General features: G+C 40.8%; 1 protein-coding gene across 4 annotated transcripts in view; it reads left to right on the forward strand.

Annotated features, from left to right (window-relative positions):
- The window catches only part of vldlr (very low density lipoprotein receptor), a 55162-nt gene that overhangs the window by 22338 nt on the left and 17686 nt on the right, over nucleotides 1-15138 (forward strand). For 2 of the 4 annotated variants that reach the window (XM_041970384.1, XM_041970386.1), the window contains exons 5-12: nucleotides 540-748; nucleotides 7217-7379; nucleotides 7547-7672; nucleotides 9712-9834; nucleotides 13051-13170; nucleotides 13983-14108; nucleotides 14354-14525; nucleotides 14913-15137. In XM_041970384.1, coding sequence (XP_041826318.1) covers nucleotides 540-748; nucleotides 7217-7379; nucleotides 7547-7672; nucleotides 9712-9834; nucleotides 13051-13170; nucleotides 13983-14108; nucleotides 14354-14525; nucleotides 14913-15137 — 1264 coding nt within the window. The remainder of the gene's footprint in view (nucleotides 1-539; nucleotides 749-7216; nucleotides 7380-7546; nucleotides 7673-9711; nucleotides 9835-13050; nucleotides 13171-13982; nucleotides 14109-14353; nucleotides 14526-14912; nucleotide 15138) is intronic. The other 2 variants (XM_041970385.1, XM_041970387.1) reach the window with 1 other exon arrangement.

The raw sequence follows: 15138 nt of genomic DNA on the forward strand, positions 1-15138 counted from the left end.
CACAGAAGCATGTAAATCAAAATCTTATACCAAGCTCCACACTCTCTCCTTCCTCCTCCTAGTTACATCCACCCACAACCCCTCACCAGCAATGTTTTTATCAGGGAAAGCAGACTTGCAGAAAAGACTCCAGAGACGAACCGATGGGTCAAATGGTCGGATTTGGTGAAGTTGTGGGATATATAACAGGAACAAAGCAACAGTCTGATCAGTTAGCACGCCTGTTTTTGATCAGTGCCCAAGTAGAGCTCAGTGCTTTTATGCACATGGCATATTTAATGTGCCCTTAAGGCTCTTAGAGACTTTCCACTGGATTTTGGACCTTGGGTGCTGCTTTTTTTTTTTTTTTTTTTTTTTTTTCTTTGTTTAATTTAGCCACAAAAGCATTAGTGTTCAGCAATGATGAGGATTAGTGTTGAAGATCAATCCAGTGGCATTAAATGCAGTTGAGGTCACAGCATTGTGTAAAAGCTGGTAACAAAGACAGACACTTGTATAATGCAGCTTAAAAAAATGTTTGTATTCCTGTCTCCACCCAGGTAACGTCACCTGCGCCTTGAATGAGTTTACTTGCATCAGCGGGCGCTGCATCTCTCGTAACTTTGTGTGCAACGGAGAGGATGACTGTGGAGACGGCTCGGATGAGTTGGACTGCAGTCCTTCCTCCTGTGGACCCAGTGAGTTCCAGTGTGGAAATGCATCCTGCATCCCATCCAGCTGGGTCTGCGATGACGACGTTGACTGCCACGTAAGATGATGCCAAACACAAACAGCCCAGTTTGAAATTTAAATGGATCAAAGTACAGATACTAAGAAGAAAAATATTTTTTTTTTCATTTTTTTCTTTGTATTTTTTTTCCCTGCAACAATAAGAAAAATCAATGTTTTTAACAAATGGTTGGGCTTATGGTTAATAATAACAATAATAATAATTGTTAATGATGATCTAGTATTAATAGAAAATATGATTAAATATTACCCAAACCAAGTGGTTGAAGTGGTTCAGGCAGGTTTACTTCTTTAGCCTACGATCGTAGAATCATATTTCAGAAGTGCATGTGGATGTGCCAGATCAGATTATTACAGTAGTCTGATCACTCATGCAAATGGGCTTGGTGTTTTTATAAAAAATAGTTATCTGAGAATGTCTTTTGCAGAAATATCTGTAAATGAATCTAAATGGAATCAGATTTAATTTAAATTCAGGTTATTGTGAATTAAGTCATGATGCCCAGCCCTATAAGCTACTCCTCTTGGGGGCCAACAATGCCCTATTAGCTATGTTTACATGGAAATATCTTTTTTGATTTAATTTCAATCTGATCAAAGATTCCAGCTGCCATGTTTACGTGTGTGTGTGTTAGGTTGTGATCTGATCAGTTGTGTTTAATGGATAAGATTTAATACAATGGTATAAACTGTGCATGTCAAAAGTATTAGAAATTTTGGAAGAAGTTTATCAAATGTGATCACATACCCGCGTAAACAACATGTTTCCAGTCTTACAGACATCGAGACGCCTGGTAATCCTGAACTCTGGGTTTTCAACAAAAACATGCGACCACAAGTCTTACTGAAACTTGTCACATCACCCAACCCACAGCTGGTTCAAGCATGTGCAGAAAGAACATAACCACAGAAATGATCTGGGTTTTTTTTTTTTTTTTTTCCCCTGTTCCTGATAAGGTTTGATCGAATCAAAAAGTGCAACATGAAAATGCAGCACCAGACCCCTGATATTTATTGTATGGTATTTTTTTTTGTTTTGTTTTGTTTTATATACAATAATTTAAATAAACGGGCGTCTAAAGGATTAAAATCCTAAAAATGACAACCAAAGATAGTAAATTTGAGGGCACAGTAGACCAGATCCATTTTGCCTTTTCTAAAAGTTACTCAGAACACAATCAATACTGACAAGATTGAGTTTTGGAACAAATCTGAATAATTTTAGTTGCATGTCTGCCTGCAGATACTCTTAACAAGTCGTTTCATTTTATGTTTTATGCCAGACGTTCTGGTCTGGGCTGAGGAAGAAGTGTGTTCTACGTTTCTGTAATTTTGATTTAGGAGTGAATTGTGTGGCAGGAACGGCTACATGGTCACTACACGGAGTGTAATCTGACTTGTTTTAACCAAACTAAATTCAATAGTTTTAGTGGAAATGTTTGTCTAAAACCCTTGAAAGTATTTTTTAATGCTGAGTTAGCAAGTACAGTCATGTCAGTTATTTAGGACACCTAATCTGTTCCACCTGATCACTGCTATAGCTCAACTTGTCTGTGTGACATCCAGTCAGTGTTTTACAACCTGCTTTATACACTAAGATGGAGAGATAGCTGTGGTTCAGATTGCATAGTGACCCTTCATCAGAACTGCCCCCCCCCCCCCCCCCCATATGCATTGAAATGTCCTTGGACAAAAGCACACGGCCCCTGGTGTGATGGTAGAGAAAGTGCCCTAGAGGGAAAATGCAGATGTCTGGCTGCATTAGAAACTGTCTCATGATTCCTTTTTTAACCTGATCTAGATTATTTATAGATGTTTATTACACTCTGAACTATTAACGTTATCATCTTTTAAACTACTAATGTTGGTGTGTTTATATTGTAGTTACTCTGAAGTTTTATTCTGTGGTTGTTTTTACAGCAGTTAATTAAATTCAGTGTAGAGCAGGTTTCACTGATGAACCATTTCCATACACTACCTGTGAGTTGTGCTCACTGATGGTGAGGATGGATCCAAATGCCAGCTCCTACTAATGCTAGATGATGGTTTCATTTCCTCTCACTCAGTCTTCTGTTAAGCACCGGTCCACACATTCTTGTGCTCCTTTATTTTGTTCCCATGAGTTGGTGACTTTGAAATGATGAAAGTGTGAGAAACTCCTTCCTGCTGCTCCTCTTGATGTCATTCTGACCTGATGGGCCACTTTTTTTTTATTTCAGATAAGGGAGTTAATCATCTGCCATCTGAATGATAACTCAAGATTTTTAATATCAATATAATTTGACAGTAAATGTAGAATTTGCCTATATCTTCTTATAAAGATAATGTTGAGTTAGAATTATCATAAAATGTCTTTGAGTTGCCCATTTCTCTTTTCCTTGACTGTAACACAACTTTGGGATGTGAGTAGGGATCCACGATAACTATCGGGCCGATAACAGGAAATTATTGCGTCATTCCGATAAGTCTGATATAGTAATGTCTTGCCCCGATAACGTATATATATTTGTCAGCACAGCAGTGCTCCGCTTATACTACGAAACCTGAATGGTCTGCAGTGAATGCTGCGTTCATGTGACGTTGGCATAAAAAGAGAAAAAACTTTCTGACTGGGAAAAATGTAAGAATAACCCTCATGTTGGAAGATAACTCTTTAAAACTCGGTCATAGTTTTGGTAGTTTTTTAATTTATCTAACCAGAAAACTGACTGAGTTACTGACTTAAACAGACATCCAGTGTATTTTTCAACATGTTGCAATAGAAGCGTGAACGGGAAAAGGCTGGAAGCATGACTAGCAAACATAGCACCACCAGCATGCAGCACAGCTTGCTTACATTTGACAACTGCGAACATGGCGTTGGTAGAGTGGGAATTCTTCAGTTTCCAAAGAAGACAGTTTGCTGGTTATTGTAATAACTGTTCCAAACAAGTTCCATAAGGAGGGAAAAGTAGCTTTGAAAGCGTATGAGGACGCCTGGGCTGCTGATGATGCAAAAACACTTAAAGCCAACCACAAAGAAGCCACCAGGACTGACAGAGATCCATGAGGTGTTTGAGACATCCAAGAAATTTGCCAGACATGACCCACGGGCTAAGGCTATTAAAGATTTAATCATGGACATGATGGTGCTTGACGACCAGCACTTTACCCTCGTCGAGGACAGAGGCTTTTCTTGTCTAATTCATCACGGTTTACGATGCCAAGCCGCCTCTACTTTGCTGATGTGTGCCTTCCATCCAAATGTGATGCTATCACCAAATGTATTCACACATTTTATCAAATACATCTGTTTGATATCTTTAGAAAATGTTTGAGAGGCATGCTAAAAGTTTTTCACTGGAAAAAAAAAGTCTTCATATAAACAAGTCTGATAGATTTTGTTTAGTATTGTCACTATAAGTGCGTTTATCGATATTACCTTAAGTAGCTGAAAGTTATCAGTATCTGTTTAAAAAAAAAAAAAAAAAAAGTTATCGTGCATCGCAAGTTATGAGCACAACCCACCTCATCCCCACCAGTCACTCCTGTAGCAGCAACATGCAGAAGGACCCAGACCAGACGCAAGTTGTTGAAAAGGAGCTGGTGATTCAGTTATTTCGAGAGAGTTCAAATTCAAAGCTGCAGATCATCAGCAGATTGTTTCCATAGAAAATATTTTAATCCGTTTCAGACTAGAGGTTCAATGCAACATGCTTTGTGTGTGTGTTTATCGGGTCATGCGTGATACAGAGAGCAGAGTTTTCTTTTAACAGAGTTTTTCTTAACTCTGCCCTAATGATGACTCGTACCTAGCAATGGGGTCAACCTTACTACACTAAGATAGGGATTTCTGTCCATTCCTTGCTCAGAGTTCTCAAAGAATGTTCTGGAATCACTCCTAAGCTAAGACTCCTTGATAGGAATTTGCAGGCTAAGTTAGGAGCTCTCTAGAGGATCCTCCGACTCTTTAGGAATACAGGCCCATGTGGTGGAGACGGGGCCATATGTGAAGACTTTGTCCCTCACTGCCTTTTTATTTGTGAGAAATGAGTTTTGTGATCGTTTGGTTCTGTTGACGTGGATCAAAACATTTAACTCCCTACCATACCTACACAATGACAATAAGAGCCTTACCAGACTTGATACCCAACAGCTCAAACTTGAACAGCAGATGATGGTAGTTTTGGAGAAATGAGTCTGTTTGGATAACTCAGGGGTGCCCAAAATCGGTCCTTGAGGGCCGCTGCCCTGCAGATTTTCCAATGTTTCCTGCTTCAACACACCTAACTCAAATGAACTAGATCCAACAGCCTATTATGTTTTGCACAATGACTCATCAATTTGGGTCAGGTGGTTTTGGAGCAGGGACACATAAAAAACCTGCAGGATTGTGGCCCTTGAGGACCGGAGCTGGACACCCCTGGGATAACTTATCTGGGTGCAGTGAACTGGCCGTAATTTTTGCAGATGGCAGGAATCCAGGAAGTGCTCGGTTTGCCTAAACATATTTGTCTAAAATATAAGCTGAAAATGGCCAACCCTCCTGCAAATGTAAACGTGTCTTTTTACTCATGTTCTGTTCACGTTGAGGCCATCAGACAAGAAGGGTAATTGGTTCTGGTAATAAGATAATCCAATAAAGTCACTTTATTGTAAGAGGTAATAAACTGACCATAAAGGAAGCTGTAATCAAATGACTGCAGCTGAAAATCTGTGTGGGTGTTAGATAATAATGCTTATACCAGTTAAAATTTCTATTCTGTAGCTCCCTGTGCCATTGGTTGCAACACAACCCTTAAGTGTGATTTATACACCCTCGTGTTTAACAGTTGGACAGGTGTCCAACTGTTAAACACGATATCACGAGGGTGTATCTTTTGCACATTGCAGCCAAAGTGTTTTTACGTTAACCTCACTGGCCCACAGGAGTTGTTACCACAATGCATCAGGGTTGTTTAAAAGTTGTTTTGCAAACTTCTGATACTGACTATGGTGAGGATACAAAGGTTTCTCTTAACAGTCCTCATTTTCAGTAGACTTAGAGGAACTCATAGCTGCTGATTGTTGGGATAAGGTTAGAGGAGTCTTAGTGTTTTTTTTTTTTGTTTTTTTTTTTTTTATAAAGCTTTAAAATTTGCATCAGCTTACCTGATTGTAAACGAGCAATAATGCTGGCTCATGCTGATTGACATCTGAGACCTCAAAGTTGTGAGAGCTTAAATTTCATAGGATTTCCATACTTGTGAGTGGTGCTGCTTTCATTTGTTTTGCTTTGTTTTTTCCCCTCAAACTGTACAATACAAAAAATACACTAAATATTGCTTAGAATGTTTTTTTTTGTTTGTTTTTTTTTTTTAGCTATCCAGCATCATAGCAAGCAAAATGATGATCAAGGGGAGGCTTGTGGGTATAAGGCTCCTCTTGATAATCTGATTAATTAATTTATTTATTTACTTTGTATCATGGAATCTATGTAGTCTTGCTGGACCTGACCAGAGGGGACAGAAAAAGAAGGAAGATGGCAAAAAAAGCAAAAGGGAAAGAAGGGAGACAAAAACACCACAGACAGAAGGCAACGACCCTTCAATCCACACCATCACCAGACAACAAACTGTTAAACTTGTACATAAACGCACCAGAAAATTTCCTACGGCTTTTACTGAAAAACAGAGCTGCCAGTGATTAAGAGTTCTTAAATAATCAATCAAAAAGTCAAAATCAAAAAGACATTTCACAAAAGTAGCACAACAAAAACCAGATACTAGCTCACAGGGAAAAAGAGAAATTATCTTGTAGTATATAAACCCACTGGACAACTCGAGGATGAGGAATAAGGAGTGATCAGTGATGAAGAGTGGTGAGTGTGATTGTGCAAATGCGACCACGCCTCTACGGAGGTCAGGGGCAGACCAGGGCAGCCCAGAGACCCGGGCCCTCAGTGGCAGCCCCGGAGCACCAACCCAAGCTACCCCACCCCAAAGACGACTCCAGCCCCACCCAGGGGGTGGCAATGGAGAGCCCCAACCAGAGCCCCCCGCGGTCTTGGGGCACAGGCCCCAGTGGGCCAAGATCAGTAGCTGCCGGCCCCGCCAGGGACTAGCCATCCAAGGCTGCCTGAGCGAAGGGTCCAGGAGCCCAGAGGCGGCCCCCCCACCCCCCAAAGGTAGAGGGCCCGCAACATGCCTAGGAGGACCAGGGCCCCCCAGACAACCTGAGGGCGCCGTGTGTGTGCTCATCCTAGCACACACACACATCTCCACACCCCCAGCCACCGCCCATCACCTCCCACCCAGATGCTGCCGACTAGGCAATAACATTACTTAGAATGTTAAAGGGTCTGTCATTTTTACTTCGTGCCTTTTTTTTTTATTTTATTTTCCCCATTTTCATACCCAAACCTTTGCATGCCACTGTAAAACAATGGGGAAGCACTAGCTCCAAAAATAACATTTTCAAGTGAAGATTAGGAAGGGAAGGAATTTCTGAAACAGTCTTTCTCCTAAAGGATCAGTCCGATGAGTCTCCATCTCATTGCGGCCGTCACCCGACACCGCCCGCCAAATGCTCGGCCAGTGAAATGCAGTGCCGCTCAGGAGAGTGCATCCATAAGAAGTGGAGGTGTGACGGAGATTCTGACTGCAAGGATGGCAGCGATGAAGCAAACTGTCGTACGTACACTCACATCTCCTAATAACACATCTCAACCAGGCAGATTTTAGTTTGATTTCTCAGCAGACTTGAGTCAACATGAACCACTACTGATGTGCTTGTTGAGGATGTTAATCGACTGTTGCTGTAACTACAGTGTAACTGAAGTAATGTCCTGTGCCCTCAGCAGCTGTACGTACCTGTGGGCTGGATCAGTTCAAATGCGACGATGGAAGCTGCATCCTGGGCAGCAGACAGTGTAACGGCATCCGAGACTGTGCAGATGGATCAGATGAAGTCAGCTGCCAAAACGGTACGAGCTTTACACATGACTGCTTTAATTAACCAAACGCTACTTTTAGTTTGGGTTGTTTTTCTGCAGGTGTGCATTGACTTTGATTTGCTTTGCAACCGTAAAGCAGAGAATGTAGCTTGTGTTTAAAGTTGTGCTCATGTAGGCAACAGTCTCAGGGTCATTTTTGACATACTTGTACATGTATCACCATCTTTTTGTGTGTAATTTTCAGGATGTTCATATGCAAAATCTTCAAACACAGGATGAACGTGTAAACGCATATTTTAAAAACAAGTGCACAACCAAAAATATTTATTAAAGCTGATTTTCTGTCTGGTTTCAGCAGCATCTTGTTCTAATAGAGGTCAGCTGACTGACAAAACACCAGATGACCAGGTTTTACCGTCACTGGATATTCCTCCTGATGGTACAATCACATTTTTAAGATTGAAGACTCAATAGTTTCGGACTGTGAAAGTTTTTGTGAGCATGAGATTTTCACATCGATCAGCTGTCAGAGATGTAAACCCCACTGAGAGTCTTTGGATGTGCTGAAAACCATGTAAAGTGATCAACTCCAACTATCAAGAAAAGATCTTCGTTAAAACTTGACTGAATGAAAATAAATGTGACTCTCTAAGCTTACTGATGATTAAAGCAGTGCTTTAGCCAAACCCACACCAATCCACCTGGTGATAGCCTGCTCTGTCCTTCCCTCACACATGAACAAAACCCCTGGGTACTCAAACCCTCCTCTTGGGCCAGGATCTCATTCCTAACCCAGAGAAGACGCTGTGGGTTTGACTTTAAATGTTAGTTTTATTTTACGTGGTGCCAAAAATATACAGTCCGCATGCTGTAAGTTTAGACTACGGTGCAGATTCTCGGTTGGAAATCTGTTTTTCAGTTAAAATGTGCTGTCAGTAGTTAAGTTTCTCAAACCAAAGGACGAGTCTCTGTTCAGCTTAAAATGGCTGACATGAAAATCCAGCGTGTACCTTAACAGCTTTATTTTTCTAGATGGATGATATGGCAAGTTATGAAGATTTAAATTGTTTAGTAAGTTGAAGACTTCATACTCAGTAGTTTAGCTGAGTAACGACTTAATACTGTGAGGACTGATCTGGCTCATCTGACTGCGTTCAGATGGATTCATATTCATTACATGCTCCCTGTCCAAAACTGTCAAGGACATTTTGTTGAACCACCTTTAGCTTTGGTCGTTACATCTTGGAATAACCTGGAAAGATTGAATAACCTTCTCCTTCAGTAAATTCAGGTATCAGCTGACCTCAATCTTTGGACACACAATGTTGCTGAACCTGAACCTAAACCTGACCAACTGTAGCAACCCCAGATCATAGACTGCCTCCAAAGAGTTGCACAGTAGACACTGGGCAAGATGGCTTCAAAACTTCATCCTCCTCTCCTTACTTTGATGCTCCTGTCACTCTGGGACAGGGTAAATCTGGACTCTTCAGACCACATGACCTTCTTTAATTGCTCTAGAGTCTAATCTTTATCCTCAAGCAATTTGAATATCCTGCATATCCTCAGAGTGGTTTTCTTATGGCGATACAGCTGCTCTGTCCCAATGCCTTGAGTTCCCTTGAACATTGTTCATTTGATTTTTCCCAAACATTTAAATGATCTTTTTTAATGCTTTTTTCCTACCACGTTTCTTTCTGGAAGACTGTTTCCCACTATCCTTCCAGTTTTTAATAATATGTAGGGCAGTTCTTAATCCAATTTTAGTAGTTTAAACATTTCTTTAGATGTTTGATGCCAATAATCTAACCCTTCTGAAACAGAATAACATCTTTTTCAGTTTTTTCCCCAACATGGTTGTTTAAGGAATGAGAAGCTATTAATTGCATCAGGTAGTTAAACATGTCGCCAGCTGAAACATCGTCCAACGAGAGGCTCATAACTATTTGCTTAGTTAAGTCCAGGTGGTGACTCTTTTGTGGATGGAGTGTATCTTTATTTTTGTGTGTGTGTCATATTAGATTTAATCGAAAATGTAAATGATGCTTCATGTAAATGTCTGTCTGCAGCAATTCAGTGTACCGGGCCAGAGAAGTTCACGTGTCGCAGCGGGGAGTGCATCGAGATGAGCAAAGTGTGCAACAAGGTCCGGGACTGTCCCGACTGGAGTGACGAGCCCATCAAGGAATGCAGTGAGTTTTTAAAACGTCCAAGGCTCACTTAAAGCAGTTTATGTAAGATCCCACAGTTTTCAGCAGGGAATTATTGTAAATATTCTATTCTAGTCATTTAGCAGACGCTTTTATCCAAAGAATTCAAGAAATTAAGTTGTAGTCAGACTACAGTGAGTCCAGTTGGACCCAGGTGCTGTCATGTAGTGCTGGAGGCAGTGCTTTTTTTTTTTTTTTTTTTTTTTTAAGTAATTTTGTTTAAATTCAAGATCACGATTTCATCGAACAATTTCATCTTGGGCATAAGTGCACACAGCTTCTTCAGTACTTGGTTGAGCCAAAGAGCTGGACAAATCTTTCTAACTCATTCTTTTGAGTAGAAGAGTTAAGCTTAGTGCAGAGATGCTCCTTAAACAACTGAGTCTTTAGCTTTAAAAAGTGGATAAGGACTCTGCAGATCGGACAGAGTTTGGTAGATTGTTCCACCACCAGGGAGCAACGGAGGAGAAGAGTCTAGCTACTGATTTTGTGCCACGTTGTGGTGGGAGCACTAGGCGTTTTTCACTGGCAGAGCGTAACTGTGGAGAGGGAGTGTAGCTCTGGATTAAGGAGTGAAGGTAGACCAGAGCCGTTTGGGTTATTGTTTTGTAAGCCAGAAGCAGAGCTTTGAATTTGATGCTACTGCAACTGGAAGCCAGTGAAGAGCAATTAGCAGCAAAGTGACATGAGCTCTTTCAGGCTGGTTGAAGACCAGACGTGCTGCTGCGTTGTGGATCATCTGCAGAGGTTTAGCTGAGCTTGCAGGCAGACCAGCCAGTAAGGAGTTGCAGTAGTCAATGCGTGAAATGACCAGAGCCTGGACCAGGAGAACCCCACTTTTCACCAGTAACTGTGAGCTTGATGCTCAAAGTGGCAAAAATTGCCTCAGTGGTGCGACTATTGTCTAACATAATTTGGGGTATTGAGATCCTGACATCTTTTCAACAATAAAATTCAATCATCATATGGACATAAATAAATCTTTGTGGTATTTGTAGACTAGTACAATGAAGATCTTTAGACTATAAATTAGTAACCTGATACTGAAGATGATCTGCCCCTAATGTCGACCTGTAGCTGGAGCATCTTCCAACAATTTAATCATGACATTCTGTTTATTAGCCATTTTATATGTAAATCCCACTCTACACATCTTAAGAGGCTGGTTTCAAACTGCTGAGCTTTAAATAATTCTCTTATGAATGAAAAGGCTCAGCTAGATGTTATGCTTTCCACAATCAGAAAATAAAATGCCTGTAGGAATTTTACTGCTGTTAAATAAAAGGAAAAATCCCTTTCATGTACATAATCCACTTCAATTTATCCAACTTCTAAACACCTCAGAATAAATTGTGCAGGTTAGATCTGATACACTTAAAGTATTTGTCTGAAATGGTGAGAAATGGCTGTAATTTACATGTGAAATTACTCTTTACACAAAAATGAGTGGGAGCAATAATTGCTGGTCCAGTCAGAGGTGATAGAAACTGTTCACTTTGAGCAAATTCATGTTTTCAACAACACTGACTCATACAAACATGCTGAAACTTTACAGAAAAGAATCCAAATAGATCTAAAATGCCTGTTTTGTTCTTAAATCTAATGATTTAACATGTGACATGACAATCACATCAATACATTAGACTGCAGCGTCAGTTCCTCTGAGAAGCTTTGGCTTGTGGTGAACTCGGGTCTGTTTGAAGTTTTTGTCTGTTTAATGACTAAATTGTCATTAAGTTTGTCATCTGAATCTTGAGACCTAGTCGACTTAATCCACAGTAGGTTGACTGGGCTGATATATAGCATGATGGGTTATTTTTAAAGGTGCAAAAAGCAAAATCATTTCAGTCTGTAAACCAAAACAGTGCGCTGCACCTCCCTCTACCTCTTTCCCCATCCCCAAATCGCCTCGTCTGCAAACGGAAGTGCAAACACACTGAGCAAAACAATATCACTGTTCTGTGTAACATGTTGAAGTAACTCGTGTTTTTGTTAAGTACTGTCCAGGAGAAGAGCTAGCTCCAAGTCAAATTGTAGCCTCCATAGCTCTTGCGGTGCTCTCCACTTTGGAAATACAAGGCCAGTATTAATCCAGGTTAGGTTCCTTTCATTTTCCAACAGCTTTTTTGCCTACAACAGTAGGTTTTTTTTTTTTTTTTTTTTTTTTGTTTTGTTCTTGTTGGAGGGGGGGGGGCGTTTAGACGTAATGGCCTATCCTGGTCATCTGCAGGTCTCTCCCTTTCCTCTCCCTTTCAAAGTCATTTTGCTGCTACATATTGAGCCGTGATTCCAGAATCATTCCTCACCTTGTAAAGTGTGAAAGCTGGAAGTCCACAATGATTTATATAACAATCTTTAAATTTGTTTTGGTAAATGGCTAAAATGACAAAGCTTCAGCGTCCAAATATATATGGATCTGACTGTAGTTTCTTCCCATTTATTCCACACAACTACGTTGGATCTGATTTTGGAGCTTATCTCTGCCAAATATTTCCCATTCATGGATGTTAGTTTTTTTGATGGTTCTTGTTCTGTTTTGTTTGTCTTTTTGTCCTGAGTGCCTCCTTCAGCTCTTTGGCCTGCTCCCTAAAATGAGTTAATTTAGGGATTAAAGGTTAATGCCTGCAATCCACAAAGTCACAGCAGTGACTTGAGTTATTTTGGTCCATGTGGTGTTTGGGTGCAGGCCAGACACTGGCTGAGTCTGAGTCAGGAAATGAGCTTTATCCTGCTGCCTGGACGCTCAACATCATTAAAAAAAACAAGGAAGTGGAAGACCACTAACTCATATCTGAAAGAATTGATGAGGACATGTAAATTGTAAAAATAACTAGTTGCTTGCTTTTAAACTTAAACTTCACTTGAACTTAGTCCATGTGAGAAACCTTTCAGTTGGCAGAAATCTTTGCTTTCTAAATGACTGGGCTTTCCTGCTGAGTAAGGGTGAGGCGAGCAGCTGAGCGGAGTAAATTAAGTTTCTGGTATTGTGAGCTGCTCAGATGGAGGCTCTAAGGGAGGTTTTAACAGACCAGAGAAAAGTAGCAGGTTTTGGTTTGTAGGCTCATAAAATGTTCAGATCATCTGACTGCACCTGTTTTGTACCATTTGGTCTCCACATTTTAATTTAGCTTGGATTTAAACTGATCCATCACATTTTTTGAACCGACATGTCTTCTTGTTTTCTCCTCTGCACTCCAGATCTGAACGAGTGTCTCATGAACAACGGCGGCTGCTCTCACATCTGCAAGGACATGGCGATCGGCTTCGAGTGTGACTGCACACCTGGGCTCCAGCTTATTGACCACAAGACCTGTGGAGGTGTGTGATCTGTACTGTCTGATCTGAAACCTAAAGATGGCATGTCGGGTTTAATCCTGAGGACTTCAGTGTTCCAGTTAGTGCAAAAATACCAGCTAACTCAAAACTTTCTCAGATTATAGCCTCTCCTTTCTGAGATTCTTGTTTTTCTTGATGGTTTTGGTTTCTAACAAGATTCTCAAGTAATCAGTAAAGTGGTTTTTGCTTGTCAGAAATCTGAGATCATCAGCAAAAATAGGAAAGGTACTTAAAACTGAACTGAAACACCAAAGCATCATACTGCAGAATTTAAACGTTTTGTTTGTCCTTGTGCAGCATAAGACCTGCACCTGCCTGTGATTGTTCACACAGACAACACAGATGCCTCGCTTTCTCAGTCTCCCAGAAATCCCAGAATTAGCTGGTGTTTGTCAGACTAATCTTATTGTGGACTTTGGGCCGCTGTAATCTGTTTTTCCTAAAAACTGAAATCCTCCAGGTTCTTTTAAGGAGGTGCTGATCCAGCACAGTCTGATTATTGAGCCAATCTTGGCCTCAAACGCTGCTCGGTATGTTGGTTAATGTGTGTAATCTCATCTGAAATGAACCCTACTGGCTGCACTGAAGCACGCTAATATAATCTCAGATATTTCTGCTCAGCAGAAAAGTGTTAATTTCGTCTGAATCTGATGAGTTTAGGAATTCTAGGAATGTTGGGGAAATTTATTCTTACAAATTATATCAAACTTTTATAGGCTTTACCTAAAAACCTTTTTTGTTGTGCTGCATGTCAAGTTTTCATTCCTCCTTTTTTTTTTCTGTTGTGTGCACAGACATCAATGAGTGTATGAACCCTGGCATTTGCAGTCAGATCTGCATCAACCTGAAAGGAGGATACAAGTGTGAATGCCACAACGGCTACCAGATGGATCCAGCTACTGGTGTCTGCAAGGCTGTTGGTGAGTCCACATCTTAACTCCCTAAAATGTGAAAGCAACACCACTTGAAATGTTTTCCAACCTATGATGCTTTTTTGTTTTACCTCTGAAACGGACTCTGTTTGTCATGCACTGCAAACTCTTGTTCTAACAGGTTTGTGTGAGATTAAAGTTGAAGGAGGCAGCAGGTCCATAAAATGTTAAGTTTCCACAGATCATGTTGTCCAGTTGACTGTCTCACTTTAGAAAGTCTTTCCTGTCCACAGGTAAGGAGCCAAGCCTGATCTTCACCAACCGCCGTGATATTCGTCGTCTGGGTCTGGAGAGGAAGGAGTACACTCAGATTGTGGAGCAGCAGAGGAACACCGTGGCTCTAGATGCAGACTTTAACCAGCAGATGATTTTCTGGGCTGACCTGGGCCAGAAGGCCATATTCAGGTAGACTACTAGTCAGTCCCTCTGTAGATTTTTTGTGTTTGGCATCTAAATTGCCAGAATTTGCAGCAGCTATCATAAAAAGTTGCTGTAGTTCTTTAGTTTATTTATTTTTTCAAAAGCACTTGAAAGTATTTATCATATCATTTAGGCTGATTTATATTCCAATATTTATTGAAATGAGCACAGTGGGAGAGGATTTCACCATTCAGCAAACTGCTGTTAAAGCTTAAACTTATTGTTCAGACAGCACAAAGAGAGAGAGAGGGGGGGGGGAATTAATTAAAATAGTTTCAGCATGTACAGCATATTTAGATGTTGTACATACAGTGATAATCTTTTGCTTGAACCTCTGCGAATGTCTGTTGACCTGGTTCTTTTCCTCATCAGCACTGTTCTGGATAAACGTGGGGATGTTGGGACACACAAGACAGTGATAGACAACGTCCAGACTCCAGTGGGAGTCGCAGTGGACTGGATCTACAAGAACTTGTACTGGTCCGACCTCGCCACCAAAACCATTTCTGTCTCCAACTTTAATGGAACCAAACAGAAAGTTCTGTTTAACAGAGGCCTGAAAGAACCAGCCTCCATCGCTGTGGACCCACTGTCTGGG

Source organism: Melanotaenia boesemani, chromosome 19 (genome assembly GCF_017639745.1).
Source record: "Melanotaenia boesemani isolate fMelBoe1 chromosome 19, fMelBoe1.pri, whole genome shotgun sequence".
Classification (NCBI taxonomy): domain Eukaryota; kingdom Metazoa; phylum Chordata; class Actinopteri; order Atheriniformes; family Melanotaeniidae; genus Melanotaenia; species Melanotaenia boesemani.